This window comes from Lathamus discolor, chromosome 12, assembly GCF_037157495.1.
Source record: "Lathamus discolor isolate bLatDis1 chromosome 12, bLatDis1.hap1, whole genome shotgun sequence".
In the NCBI taxonomy this organism is placed as follows: Eukaryota; Metazoa; Chordata; class Aves; order Psittaciformes; family Psittacidae; genus Lathamus; species Lathamus discolor.
Window position 1 is genome coordinate 13,723,523 of NC_088895.1, and position 14,064 is coordinate 13,737,586.

The window sequence follows — 14,064 nt, forward strand, 5'->3', positions numbered from 1 at the left end:
GGACCAGTACAAATGCATATATATATGGAGAAGGAAGAGAGAGAAGAAAGTCTGGACAGATCCCAGGAAAGAAGCCATTTCTGTTGAACTCATTTTGTCTCTGGGCTTCCAAGAGCTCACTTCTAACCTCTGCACACAGACAGGAAGGCAGATGTGGCTCATGCAGTCCTCTCCCCATGCAGCACTCTCTCAAACCTGCTTGCACACAGAACTATCAAGCACAAGAACCATTTTCATTGTAGGACAAGGCCTTAAAACTGTACAAACCCTTGGCTGACTGTAACCAGGGGACAGTATGTGCTGCTTGCTCTCCTAGAGAAAGGAGGTTTATCAGCCGCACTGCCTGCCCTCTTCCCAAGTACACCAGATCCACTGGTGAAGAAAAGAGAGAAAAGATGGGGAAGGGAATTGGGCACATTCCCTCAATGCTGAGTGGATGTAGGAAAAAGCTGCTAGAAACCGATGGGCTCCATGGCAGCTGAAGCCAAGGTGCCAGTAAGTCATTTTACTTCATATCCTTCCATCCACACTCCACCTAAAACTGTTGGAAGGACCCAATGAGCCCATCACAGCAGCTCCTCCTCAGTTTGCCTTATGCACAAGCCGGAAAAGGATGGTATTTTCCCACTCCTTCCTGGCGGGATGAGAACGTGGAACAGCTGATTAACAAGTTACATATGCCATGGTTGAACATGAAGGCATGTCCCTTGCAGAACAACATATTCCTTCGAGAAGGTCATTCCTGAGGTGTGCTCTCACCCACACACATGCTAATTGCCTCTCAGGGCACCCATCTGATCACAGCCTCCTGCCGCCTGTGTGCAGGAAGAAGGCAGGCACACAAATGGAAGAGCTAATAAAAGGTATATCCAAAGGGACTGAATGAGCTCCTCTGAAGGCTTTACATAACATCCTTGCAGCTGAAGGCATTTTCTACAGGAACTGAAACAAACCCCTTTTGCAGCAGTTTTTCTTTGCAGATACAAACTGCAGAGGTTTTTTGAGGAGAAAAAAACCCTGCATCCTGTTCTGCTGTAATACAGACCCAGAATCATGGGCTAAACCCAGGTATTTCAAGTCACTTTCCCCAGCGCATCAAGAAATCCACAAAGGACTCATTTGGGCTGCAGAACAGGGATCACACATTGAGTTGGGTGAGTATATCCCCCACAACGCCTCTGCTTTGTGGCTGCCCCATCCCCAGCAGTGTTCAAGGCCAGGCTGGAGGGGGCTTGGAGCAACCCGTATGAAGACAGGCTGAGAAAGCTGGGGCTGTTCAGCCTGGAGAAGAGAAGGCTGCGTGGGGACCTCAGAGCAGCCTTCCAGTACCTGAAGGGGGCCTATAGGGATGCTGGGGAGGGACTCTTCATTAGGGACTGCAGTGACAGGACAAGGGGTAACGGGTTCAAACTGAAACAGGGGAAGTTTAGATTGGATCTAAGGAGGAAATTCTTTCCTGTGAAGGTGCTGAGGCACTGGAATGGGTTGCCCAGGGAGGTTGTGAGTGCTCCATCCCTGGCAGTGTTCAAGGCCAGGTTGGACAGAACCTTGGGTGGGATGGTTTAGTGTGAGGTGGCCCTGCCCATGGCAGGCGGGTTGGAACTGGATGATCTTGAGGTCCTTTCCAACCCGAACTATTCTGTGATTCTAAGTCACCCAGCTCCAACCCCTGTCCCGGGCAGGGACCCCTTCCACTGGAGCAGCTTGCTCCAAGCCCCTGTGTCCAACCTGGCCTTGAGCACTGCCAGGGATGGGGCAGCCACAGCTTCTCTGGGCACCCTGTGCCAGCACCTCAGCACCCTCACAGGGAAGAGCTTCTGCCTAAGAGCTCATCTCAGCCTCCCCTCGGGCAGGTTCAAGCCATTCCCCTTGGCCTGTCCCTACAGGCCCTTGTCCCAAGCCCCTCTCCAGGTTTCCTGTACTCCAGAAGAAGCAAAGGCTTCCCTGTTTGCCCCTGGTGTGCCCAGTTACTGCTGGTCACGATCATCCACACACCATTAACCGATACAAACCACAGCACGTTTCACTCCAGCACCGGCCACCCTCCGCAGCCGCACCAACCTGCGGGCACCGCCACTCTCAGCCGCCCGGCCGGTGCCCGGGGCCCTGTCTGGAGCCTGGGAAGGCCGAGTTCCCGGCAGAGCCCCTGCACACGTGCACGCACAACGCCTTTCCACAGCCACCCAGCCCGCTCCAGCCGCACCGGCCCCGCCTGCCGCCGCCGCCGCTCCGCACCGGGGCTGTGCGGGTCCCTGCGGCGGCGGCGGCGGCGGCCCCGCACCGCGGCGCGGGCACGCAGGGGTTAACGGGCGCGCACTTGCCGCGCCGCGCCTCCGCCCCCGCCAATCAGCGCGCCGGCGGACGGCGGCCCCGAGCGCTGCCATGACCATATAAGGTAAAAAGCCGCGGCCGCCGCAGTGCCGCTGCGGAGGGAGCGGGTGCGCGCGTGCGCGTGCGCGCCCGTGAGGCGGCGGCGGGCATGGCGGCGGCGTCCCGTTCCCCACAGACACCCGAAATGCACACGGAATCATCCACATAGACCCAAAACCGGCCAGAACCCCCCCAAAATCACCCCCCGAGCCCCTGCCCATGAGCCGGCGGGCGCAGGGGCCGGCCCGCCAGGCAGCAAAAAGGCACCCGCCGCCAATAAAACCCCCGGAAACCACAGCACTGGTGGGGCTCGGGCCGGACAGGACCATGTGCAGTGGGTAAGAACGCCCTCGGCTGTGATGGCAGAGCCCTCCGCAGAGGGTCAGTAGGTTCAGACACGGGGCAAGTAGGTTCTAGAAGGGCTCACGGGCAGCCCGAAGGCCGGGCAATGCAGCAAGTGCAGTTTTATGGCTCTGCTTTAAAATCATCCCAAACCCAAGGTTGAAAATGGACCCTTTCCCTGCCGGCTGAGTCCAACAGCAAGGATCTCGCTGTGGGGATTCAATGAATACCTCTGCTGAACAGGATGCACTGTCAGGGTGTTGAACTAAAGGATTTCATCAGCCGAAGCTATAAAAGTCAATGAGGAACACAGGAACTGGTTAGAGCAAAGCGCTGCAAAAGCACGTGTCAGGATGGGGGTTAGGGAGGGAGCTCCTCCAGCTTGGCATGAAACCTGCTCATATGCGAGCATTAAATAGGTGTACAGGGACAGGAGTAATGAGGGCACAATGGCAAATACAGGGGAGGAACAATGAAACCAACATAAAACTAAGGTGGTATTTAGAAATGTGAGGGAAAAAAAAGTCAAAATGAGCAGGAATTTCTGCTAGGGACTAATAAAACATCGAGAAGGAAAAAGAGGGGTGCACATCCTCTGCCACCAGCATCTGAATGAACCGTGGTGCAACTGCTTGTGGTGTTGAGTAAAGCATTAATGGAGATCTATCCCATCTTGGCCCAGAGCAGGACGCATGGCCCAAAGATGAGCCCAGAGCAGAAGACTTGCAAGGAAGGGGATGTTCAGGAGCAAAATGGAGCTATTTAAGGAGGCTGAAGGGGTTTGGATGGGTTTGCTTAGCACAAGTGAGAACGCGCTGCCTCTGTTCCTGCAGCGCGCTCGCCATGTGGGATGCTATATTCAATTCTGGTCACTATTTCTATATATAAACAGGGCAGATCTGCAGATGGAGCTCTGAAAAAAGGACAGGGCTGATGACAGACTGAGGACGTCTTAAGTGTATAGTTAAGTCACAAAATAAGAAAAAGACTTTCATCACAAGAATTTCCTGGTTAAGCATCAGGAAGGGAGATGAGAACATCACTTGTAAGATGCTCTGTATGCAGTATCAGGGGCAATAGGAATTTATCTCAGACACTGCTCCTGCTCATTTGTGTAACACTTTTATACCACACAACTGTAAGAGGCTGCCTTGTGCCCATCTTTTCAGCCTCCCCAGTTTTCACAGCTGATGGACAGGAGCCTGGCTTCCCTGTGTGTTTTATAAAGCACACCCCTGGGGCTCTACAAATAAATTCAAAGCAGAAGGGAAAGAAGCAGAGTGCGTATACAGGCTCACTGGAAGGTTATTTATTGGAGACTTAGCAGCATTCTGCACAGCAGAAAGCATAAGAGGTGTTTCCCTGCTTAAGATCAGATGAAGCTCCTCTCCTCGCTATATCAGGTACTTGATCTAACTGAAGTATAATAAAGCCTGGACACAGCTCTGTAATCTGGGAGAACTGCAGTACAGCTCCCATGGTATTTAGCTGTTTTCTTACTGAGATTATTTTTATACTAAGATTATTCTTATACTGTATGGACAAAGAATAACTGAAGGGGCTGACAGCAGTCTAGAGCAGCTCTGAGGCCAGGGCCATGGTGAAATGCCCATCTTGGACAGATGCAAAGGAACAAGCTGGTTCCAATACAGGGCTGCAGGGCATATTTAGGCTCAGGTACATTCCTGAACTAAGTGACAGAGCTCAAAAAGCTGAACCCCTGACAGTGGAAATACCTGGCCACAGCTATCATAAAGAGGCTTCCTTCAGGAGTGTGATTCTACAGAGAAACTTCTGCCATGAAGAACTGGCTCAGATTAGTCAAGCAAACTGCTTATTTACTGTGTTTAATGTACAGGAAGCAGACGACTGATTACAGACATTAATCGGATCCTTAGCCAGCACTGTGGAGCAACATTTGTCACCACACAGCAGAGACTTCACAGCCTTAATGTTATTCATAAACAGGCACCGAAACAACAACAAAGCTGAGCAAGTGCTAGCGAGAAACTTGCAAATAGCACTTACCTTGTGCAAAGGCAGCACGAGGAAGGCTCCGCCGCCGCTAGCATCTACTATTATTGCAACAAATCGGGGGTTTACTGCACAAAAGGAGCTATCCCAAGTGACACGGGACACGCGGATGTCGTCGTAACACTGGTCGTTTTTCACCGCCTGGCCAAACACGTGCCGGAATTTGCTCTGTCGTACCACTCGCCTCATTGTGTCTGCGGAGAAGAGGAACGGCAAAAGGAGATCAGTTACACGTGCGGGGGCCTCCTGCTTGCCCAGAGGTGACAAAGGGACCCTCTGGTCTGCACCATCACGCCGCGTCAGCAACACAGAAACACTGCTTCATAGAATGGGTTGGGTTGGAAAGGAGCTTATGATCATCTAGGTCTAACCTGCTGCCATGGGCAGGGACACCTGACACTAGACCATGTTTCCCAAGGCTGTGTCCAGCCTGGCCTTGAACACTGCCAGGGATGGAGCATTTACCACTTCTTTGGGCAACCCATTCCAGTGCCTCACCACCCTCACAGTAAAGAACTTCTTATATCCATCCCATTACCCCTTGCCCTATTACTACAATCCCTATTTCACTTGCTATCCCAGCACCTTGCTTTAGATCTGCAAAGTTCTCAGCCAGTTTTGCCTTTTTCTTCAGTTACTCTTAAATATTCAGGTTGTTTTGTAGCAAAACACAATTGAACTGCACTTCCAAGTCGTTTTACAGAAAGAATTTGCTGGGGAAGCATCATTTTTCCCATTGTAAATGTATTCTCCTACTGCAGCAAAGGAAGCTCCTAATCCTAAAAGGAGCTTTTACACAAGTCTCCACATATTTTTGGGGCTAAATCTGGTCTCAGATTGGAACTTGTTTACTTTCAAGTCAGACAGGGTCCAGAACATGTAAATAAAAATGCAAGCTCTCCAAATCCGGTGTTCCTGTGAAGTGGTTCCACATGCTCACCAGCTCCCAGTTCTTTCTTCTGACTCCAAAATCTCACTAAGAAAATCATAAAATTAGGTTTCCTGGGCAGAAAGGAGTAATGGAAACTAGCTAATGACTCAAATTCACCTCGTGTGCCTGCAGCACTCCTGCTCCTGAGACAAACCATTTTCACAAAGGATTAAGCTAGAATAGAGGGAAGGGGACCGGTGGAAAATCATGGAATCAACCAGGTTGGAAAAGACCTTTAACATCATCAAGGCCACCATTAAACCATGCCATCAAGGGCCTCGTCTACATGGGGTTTTTGAGCACTTGCAGGGACGGTGACTCCAGCTCTGCCCTGGGTAGCCTGTTCCAATGCCTGAGCACCCTCTGGGGCAGGAATTGTTCCTCAGCTCCATCTAAACCTGCCCTGGTGCAGCTTGAGGCAGTTTCCTCTTGTCCCATCACTTGTTCCTTGGGAGAAGAGACCCAACTGCACCTCACTATAACCTTCTTGCAGGTAAAACTCCAGCACCTGAACTCTCGAAGAAGACACGGACACAGCACCACATGGGAACACTAACCCTGGAAGAAAGCGAGTGTCCTGCCCTCCATGTATGTGACCTACAGACCCCTCACATCTGGGACAGGCTTTTCCCATCATACAAGGTTTCCTCCCTCCATCAGTGCTCACAGGAGAAAGCAGAGCCTCCATATAGAGTCTTGCTTTTACATATGAGAAAAGTATTTCTGCCCTATTCTCTAGGGAAGGCAAAAGAGAACTTAAAACATAAAAATAAGCAGAGCCACCTCCTATCTCTCCTCCCAGCCGGTCCCCAAGCACACACGGAGGCTGGGAAAAACTTGGATTCATGGAGCTTCTCGCTCCAGACCCACCAGCCTGAAGCTCTCAAGTGAGAGACTGGGAACACGACAGCTCCAGCACAGCTCCCTGTGCACACACAGCCTGTCTGCAGCACGAGTGATAAAAGGTTGTGGGGCTGTCGCTGACTGTAAAGGCTTTGCATGAAAAGCCTTGAGAAAGAGACTTCAGAATGATCCCTGTTGAACAAAATAAGCTAACAGCAACAAGGAGCTGCATAAGAGAGGAAAAACACTCATCAGAGCGGGGAAACAAGCAGTCACATAATATGTTTGAAGGGGAGAAAAACGTTACAATTAACATAACAGACAGCTATCGAGCCAAACACTCCGGTGTCTGCATAGATAGGGGAAAATAATCAGAGTATTTGTTTCCCACCAGCTCACCCTGACCACAGCCAGCTGAAGCATTTGGGAATGGGCACTGGCCACCTCCACAGAGGCTCCATCTCCACTTTGGGGACCTGCTATCCAGATGCCAGAGCCATCATAGCCACCAGTGCACAGAGGGTCACAGCCCAGGCAGTGAGTGACCTGCTGGGGGAAACGCCAGCTTCTTAAATACATACAACCGCTATGGGGTCGGTTTTGAGAGGAAGACAGCTGTCCCCAGGCATGGGGTGAAAGCCGCACCACTAGTGATGGCCTTCAGCCACCCATGACCTGCGCACCAGGGGCTGGTGACACAGCATGAAGGACTCTGCCTTTATCTCCAGCCACTGGGAATAGATGGGTCCTCCCTGCAGTGTTTCTCATAGCACCATTTCTACATTGGTGCCCTCTTAAATCTCCCAGTTCACTCATTTCAAAGCCACAGAAGTGCCATGAACACCCCTGTATTACAAACTCACACAGTTTTAAGAAAAAAAACCCCACAAGTGTCATCTTTAAATGCAAAATCCCAAATGATCGGGGTGTTTAAGACATCCACGTTCAAAAGAAGCTATGTATAAATTATTAATGATTGCTATCACATTATAGATGATCTGAGGCTTCCTCTGCACTTACAGAATTGCATAACGTGCTTTCTGCCAACTATTTCACAAATAAAAGGCCTGCTTCCATGCAGGGCACACCCAGTGACACCGAAGTGCAATGGGAAGTCATAAACCCGGAGCTGTTCCCCAGCCCCAGCTCCAGGCAGGAACATGGAATCCAGACACCAATCTCCTTCTGTGCTGGTAATGCACAGCTCCCCAGGAGTGTTCTTGTTCAGCCCTCCAGCTGGATGGAGCGTTGGGACAGGCAGTACCAGTGGGATGGTGAAATACCAGGAGCAAACCATTCCACACAGGGGACATAGTCAAGCACCTGGCAGTGAAGCACATGCATTTTGGGGGTTATAAATACAAGTGCTCATGAGTGATGTGGGATTTTGTTTTGTTTCCAGGCAAAGGAAGAGATCAGGATAGCCAAAATGGATGGGAGAAGCTGCCGAAGCAGATGGTGCATCATGCCTGGAGGTGGAGCACTGCCAGAACAGGGGCTAGTGGGCTCCCCAGGGATGCACCCGTGGCCATCCCAGTGGGGAGGGATGCAGGGATGGAAGATGAGGTAGGGCCATATTCCCGGAGGGAAAGGAACGCATGATCCCAGCCAAGCCCTGCTGATTCCTCACTGAATCACTCGCAAAGAAAAGGTGAAATTCAACTCAAAACTCCCTGCAAGACAAGAAATGCGCTTTACTATCAAGCTGCCCGGGGCCCAGTTAAGAGACACCATAAAAACATGCAGTTCCACACCCAGTTATTAATGGATTGTGCAGACTCATTCAGAGACCTGACAGGCATTTTCATCCCGAGAGGGCTCCTCCCTGCTGCGAGCTGTTTGGGTGCTGTGTGCAGAAAGGGTGCTGCTGCGGCGCCTCTGCATCCACTGCTTCGAGCGAGAGCAGCATCACCCTTCCAGCCGCCAGCACTCGCGGTGATACCAGGGCACCCTGAGCACACAGGGATGTTCTCACAGAGCCTCAACGTGCCGCAACTCTGCAGGAAGCTTGCGGCCAGCTCAGCCCTTTCCTCCTCGAGAACACACCTTGCAGCAAAACCCTGCTCGCTCGGGGTGTGCAGCTCAAACAGGGGAAGGGAAAAAGGCCTGCTTTGTGTACAGTCAGTTTTCATGGCAATGTACCCATCCCACTGTGCATCAAGATTAGAATCTGATGGTTTAGGAAGGTAAAGTGAAGGCTTAAACTTGCCATGCTGAGCTAAAACACAGTAAATTGCCCAGTGTCAAAGCACCGTGCGCCCAGGGGTTTTGCGATTTGGCTGCTTTAATGCAGGGAATGTGGATATGGTGGTTAAGAAGGATTATTTGGATAGTTTAGATAATGATATCTTTCCTTCATTTGATCAATACCAGAACATCACCCCCAAAAATACGCCTATCTCACATACCAGATACCAAGAGATCTGCCACCCCTTTCACTAATAGAAGAAAAACACCCTTTATCCTATGGTGAAATTCTACTACCTTATTCCCCTCAGTTTTACCATTTGATGGAAAGGGGTTTTTTGTTTGTTTTCTAAAAATGACTTTAAAAAATGCAAAGAGTCAGATGTACCCAAAAATACCCTTATTTGTTCCGAACGGATTTGTTCAAACACACCTTCGCTGCCCTCTTCCCACCTACGGCTCATCATCCTCAGCAGGAACTCTCTGATGAACACATGGTGAGCAGCCTCCAAGTCCTCATTTCCATAGCAAAGGGAGTGATTCTTGGCGTTGGATCACAGCCATTTTGATCTGGCTGCTCTCCAGAGGGAAGGAAGGGGGGAGATGTGCAGGCTGCAGTTAGAAAAGAGCAGGGGCTGCAGATCTCCGAGCACAGACAGTGAGCAGGTGAAAAACAAAGCGGGGTTAGCTCAGTGCCCAGCACCAAAAGTCATCTTCTCCCTACCCCAGCCTCTTGTGAATATGTGAAGAGCATTTAGTATCTCATTTGTTTCTCAATACCGCAGACCATCCCCTCCTCCATCATCTGCAAGCAAACCACAGCTCAATTTGGTTGACACAGGTTCCCATAGCAGGGCCCTGTGCAGGTTCAATGCGGGCAGGAGCTCCCTGGTTGGGCCTGGTAGGATGATCAGATGAGACCCCAACATCTAAGATGATTCACCATAAGGAAAGACTGATTCAGCCTCTATGACACAGAATACAACCTGACTGGCTGAGCGACCCTTGGGAAGTGACTATGGAAATACCCAAGTGGGCAAGAAAGCGCATCCCTGGCTGATGGGGCTGTGCCAGGCATTCACTCTTAGGAAATGGACTTGGAGCTGGAGCTTTAACAAGGAAGTTAATTAGATCATTGTTGTGCTGCTGAATCTTCGCTAAGGAGCTGGGACCGTCTCCATACACTTGCTAGACAGGAAATATTTTCTCTTTTTTTGGGTAAAGCACAAATTTGGAGGATTTAAACCCTCCCAACTGGGAGCTGAAAGGAGTTTCGATACTGCCAGAGTTACAGCCCTCAGCAAAATCCAAACAGAAGCGCTAGACACCCTGCAAAGACCACTACAATAGAAGTGCTGACAGATCTACGACCACGCTGATCTCCTGGATCCCACTCCGGGACACACAGCATCTTACACGTCCTGCTGGGGATGCAGCAAAGAGCCTTCAGAACTCTTCTTCCCCCCCTGCCCCAACACCAAATGTCAAGTGCCTTCCAGCTGAATCTTTCCAACCTTTTCACTTGGTCTCCCACTGCCCAGCTCAGCCACTGGCCTTTGTGTCAGTGTTTAAAAGGACCTTAGAAAGGCAGGATGCCATCAGCCACACTTGCACAGTGATACTTTTCATTCCGTTCCTTTCTGATCTCCCATCATGATGTGTCACAAGAGTTACCATGAGTTTGCCCATTTTCCTGTTTATAAAGGATTTATCTGTCTCAAGAAGCCAACAGATGTATTTCTGTGGCTTCGGAGGGTTTTCAGCCTGCTTATGCAAGAGGAAATGCATCCTGCTAGGGAACACTTACAGGAAAACCCCCCACTAATGGCAAAATCCTGCTCAGCCCATGTGATTGCGATCGCTTCTGGAAAGGGAGGCATGGGGAATAAAAGGCTGGTTTAAGTCACAGGCAGCCGGAGGCTACTGCTGAGGGGGGTGAAGAGATAGAGATCCACTGGATAGGGAGAACATCCCTTATAAACAGTAGGTACTTGGGAATGGAAAGGCTCTTTTCCAAATGGAACGTGTCAAGATAAGCTGTTAATGGTGAACCCCCAAACTCAGAGCCTTATCAAAGAGGTTGCATCCACTTCAGTGGCAGCTTTGGAATAAAGGTAGTTTCAGATAACTGAACAACTGAGAAGCAGATAAGGAGGGAAAGAAAATAAACCAAGGTACAAAACAGGCAGTGCCACCAGCACCAAGTAGCAATGATGGTTAATACCGGGGGGCACCTGCCTCATTTGCTATGGGTTGGACAGGGTGCTGGGGACACAGCAACATGGACAGCCCAAGGTCTTTCTGAACACCTGGGCTGAGATGCTTGTCTGTAAGAGCAGTGAGTGCTCAGAGATGAAACCTTGAAGAATGTTATAATCCTGAGCCAATAATGAGGCCAGGGATGTTTCGACCTGAGGCCTAAAGGCCCCCATCATGGCAAAAACACCCTCCCTCCCAGCAGGGCTGAGCCACATCTGCAGAGCAGTTGGCCATCATGGAGATAAGCACCACAAGGAATCTAGTAATTCACTCTTCAGAGCACTTTGAACATCATCTGGTAGATAAGGTGCAGCCACATATGGAATGGGGGATATAAGCATTCAGGTTTTAAGCCATAAAGAGACCACCACCCCATTGCACTTCCTGCTCCATCCCACCACTGCAAGCATCACTGCCTGCCCAGCAGAGCAAGGCCTGAGCTGACAGCCCTACCCCACTGCATGTGAAAAAGGGAACAAGTATCACCCAGGTTATTTCCTAATCGCTCACTCGTGGCATTTCTTAACTTCACAGCACTTGGTTGTGCAACCTCTGTGGGTTCTGTAACCCCTGCGTGTGCACGGCGTGTTGTACACCAGCACACACACGTGTGTGCCTGCGGACACGGGCTGCCTCCTGCTAAGTCCAGCTGCACGCATACTGCACATGAACACTTTACAACCTCACCATGCTGCAGTGTTAGGAACACCTCAGAAGACTCACTCATCCAGAAGAGAAGCCCGCCAGATCATTTCAAGGACAGCATTTCTGAGCACACCTCTGGCAGAGGAAGGGAAGTGAGACGCATCCGCGGGGGAAGCAAGAGGCAAGTGTTTGCTGCCGGCTCCATCAGTGGAGCCACACATATAGCGAGGACAGTGGAGACCATCCTTCCTTGAATCCAGTGAGCATGAGCTGCAAGGAGCACATTGGCTGACCACCACAGGAGCATATATCCTATGGTGAGTTCAGAGCCATGACTGGCATCAAACCACAAGAGCAGTTAATTGCCACCACTGTTAGAGTGGAGAGGCATTGTACCACCAGCAAGGCTTCATCTCCCTCTCCAAGCATCGAGGGAACCAGTGAACTCACTCTCATGATATTAAGTCTTGCAGTATTTGGGCAAGGATGGAATGGGGCGGAAAATAAATCACAAGGCCACAAGAATTTCAGCTTGCCCTAAAACTTCACATGAAACCTCTGGCAGCTAAAAGGAACAGGCACAAAGACCTTGACGCAGTCCTCTGCTTTCAAACCTAATGCTATCCCCTTCTCTGGTATACCCTTTCAAATCAATTCATATTAAGTCTATTGCTGACAGCACTTTTGTTATCAGATGTTCAGAGTTATTTAAACCAAAGGTGAACGCTACTTACAGATGGTCACAATTCCAAAACACATCAGACTTGTGCACAGATGACTTTCAGTCTTTGGTTACTTTAGGCTAGGTTGAGCAAGAGCCTGCCATCTGATTTCACTTCATTTGAAAGACAAAAAGCTGGAATATGAACGTAATACTGAAATTTCCAGCTGTTCTACCACTGGCGAGATTCTATTCTGGGATGGGAACCTAAACCACAAACTACCAGGGAATTTGATTATATCTCAACTGGGGAGCCCACCACATTCAAAAATGTAACACAACCCAAACTTAAACTAAGCTGAAATTGCTGTTCTGGACAAAGTGCAAGGTGTTGGTTCTAACCTGTGAAATACTTGATACGATTGGGTTTTCAGAGCTCTACCCTGAAACAATTGCACTAAGACTGTTATAACATAAAAATCTCTAAGCCAGAAGTGCCTATAATAGTTAAATCTTGCAGGCATCAAGAGGTACGTGCTATTTCCTAAGTGTTTACCCTGTGCATGTCTCTCCTGCTGTGGCTGACACCCCTTTCACGTGCACACAGGGACTCAATGGGTATTTTAACTTAAAGGTTTTCAGGCATGCAATTCACCTTCTTGGGGGTCTTACTATTCATACCCTTCTGTAGCTTGTATCTTTACAGTCTAACATTACATCATTTACCATCATTTACAGTGGCAAAAGGACACTGCAGTTGAAAGCCATTACCCTGAACAGAGAGTACTGTCTGGCTTCATTTAATTTGTGTCATCCACCGTAAAGAGAGAGCAATGAATGCACACAAGAATCATCACACCAAAGAATTCATCATGGTGATGGGTGATGTATTGGTGGATATCTGGAGGATGGCTCCAAGAGCCTTCATTCTCCACTTTCTCCACTGGAATAAACACCAGAGATGCTTCTTCACACACTGAATCTTCATCCACTGCCAAGACACAGAGCAACATGCTTCCAGAGCTGAACAACAGCCCTATGAACTTCAGCCAGAGACATTACACCAGCAGGGTGGAAGATGCTACTTACACCCCTGGGGACTGACTGCATCACCCCCCAGTAAGAGCAGCACATGCCACAGAGACAAAAGCAACAGGGCTTCAGACCACACTTTGACCCCGGGAAAGACATGGGAGGAAGAGCACAACCCCCTGAGCAGAGCTGCAAGTCAGCAGGGCTGTTACCACAGCCAAGCACCAGGATTCCAGTGAGGAGAAGTATGCAGATAAAATGCTTTCTCCACAGAGCTGACCTAGTTCTCTTATCAGTGCAACAGAGCTAACAAGGAAGCATCAATCTGTTCAGAGCTGCTACCCCAATTTGCTGCATTCTTCTACTCTCTTGAAGGTTATATGCAAGCTTCTTCCAGACCATATTCCTGAGACATCCATCACAAGGTTTTCTTCTAACCTGGTTTTGGGTGAGAGCTGTGTCCCAGCTAAGGATGGTGGCTACAAATGGAGAAAGAGCTCTTCCCCACCAGAGCTTCATTAATTCCTCACCAAATCACCACCAGGTCCCATCTTTCCCAACTAACGAGCTAAGGCACAAACACCTTCTTCCTAACATGAGAGACTGCCAACAGCAGAAACCAACTGCATTATCTCCTGAAACACGAATCAATCAAACGTTCCCAAAGGAAATAAACAGCAAACACCAAGTCCTTCTACGTGTGTGACAGAGGAGCTCACCAGTAGCCACTCAACCTGAAACTCAATGCCGTATAGAGGAT

At 49.7% G+C, this 14,064-nt stretch overlaps 1 protein-coding gene and 1 long non-coding RNA gene across 3 annotated transcripts in view; one reads left to right on the forward strand and one right to left on the reverse strand.

The window, feature by feature from the left end:
- The window catches only part of CORO1C (coronin 1C), a 41,179-nt gene that overhangs the window by 19,403 nt on the left and 7,712 nt on the right, over window positions 1-14,064 (reverse strand). For both annotated transcript variants that reach the window (XM_065693126.1, XM_065693128.1), the window contains exon 2: window positions 4,741-4,940. In XM_065693126.1, coding sequence (XP_065549198.1) covers window positions 4,741-4,935 — 195 coding nt within the window. In that variant the 5' untranslated portion in view covers window positions 4,936-4,940. The remainder of the gene's footprint in view (window positions 1-4,740; window positions 4,941-14,064) is intronic.
- LOC136021186 (uncharacterized) lies at window positions 2,477-8,270 on the forward strand. The gene is made up of 3 exons (XR_010615694.1): window positions 2,477-2,708; window positions 6,915-7,057; window positions 7,923-8,270. It is a non-coding gene; the product is annotated as an uncharacterized LOC136021186 (long non-coding RNA).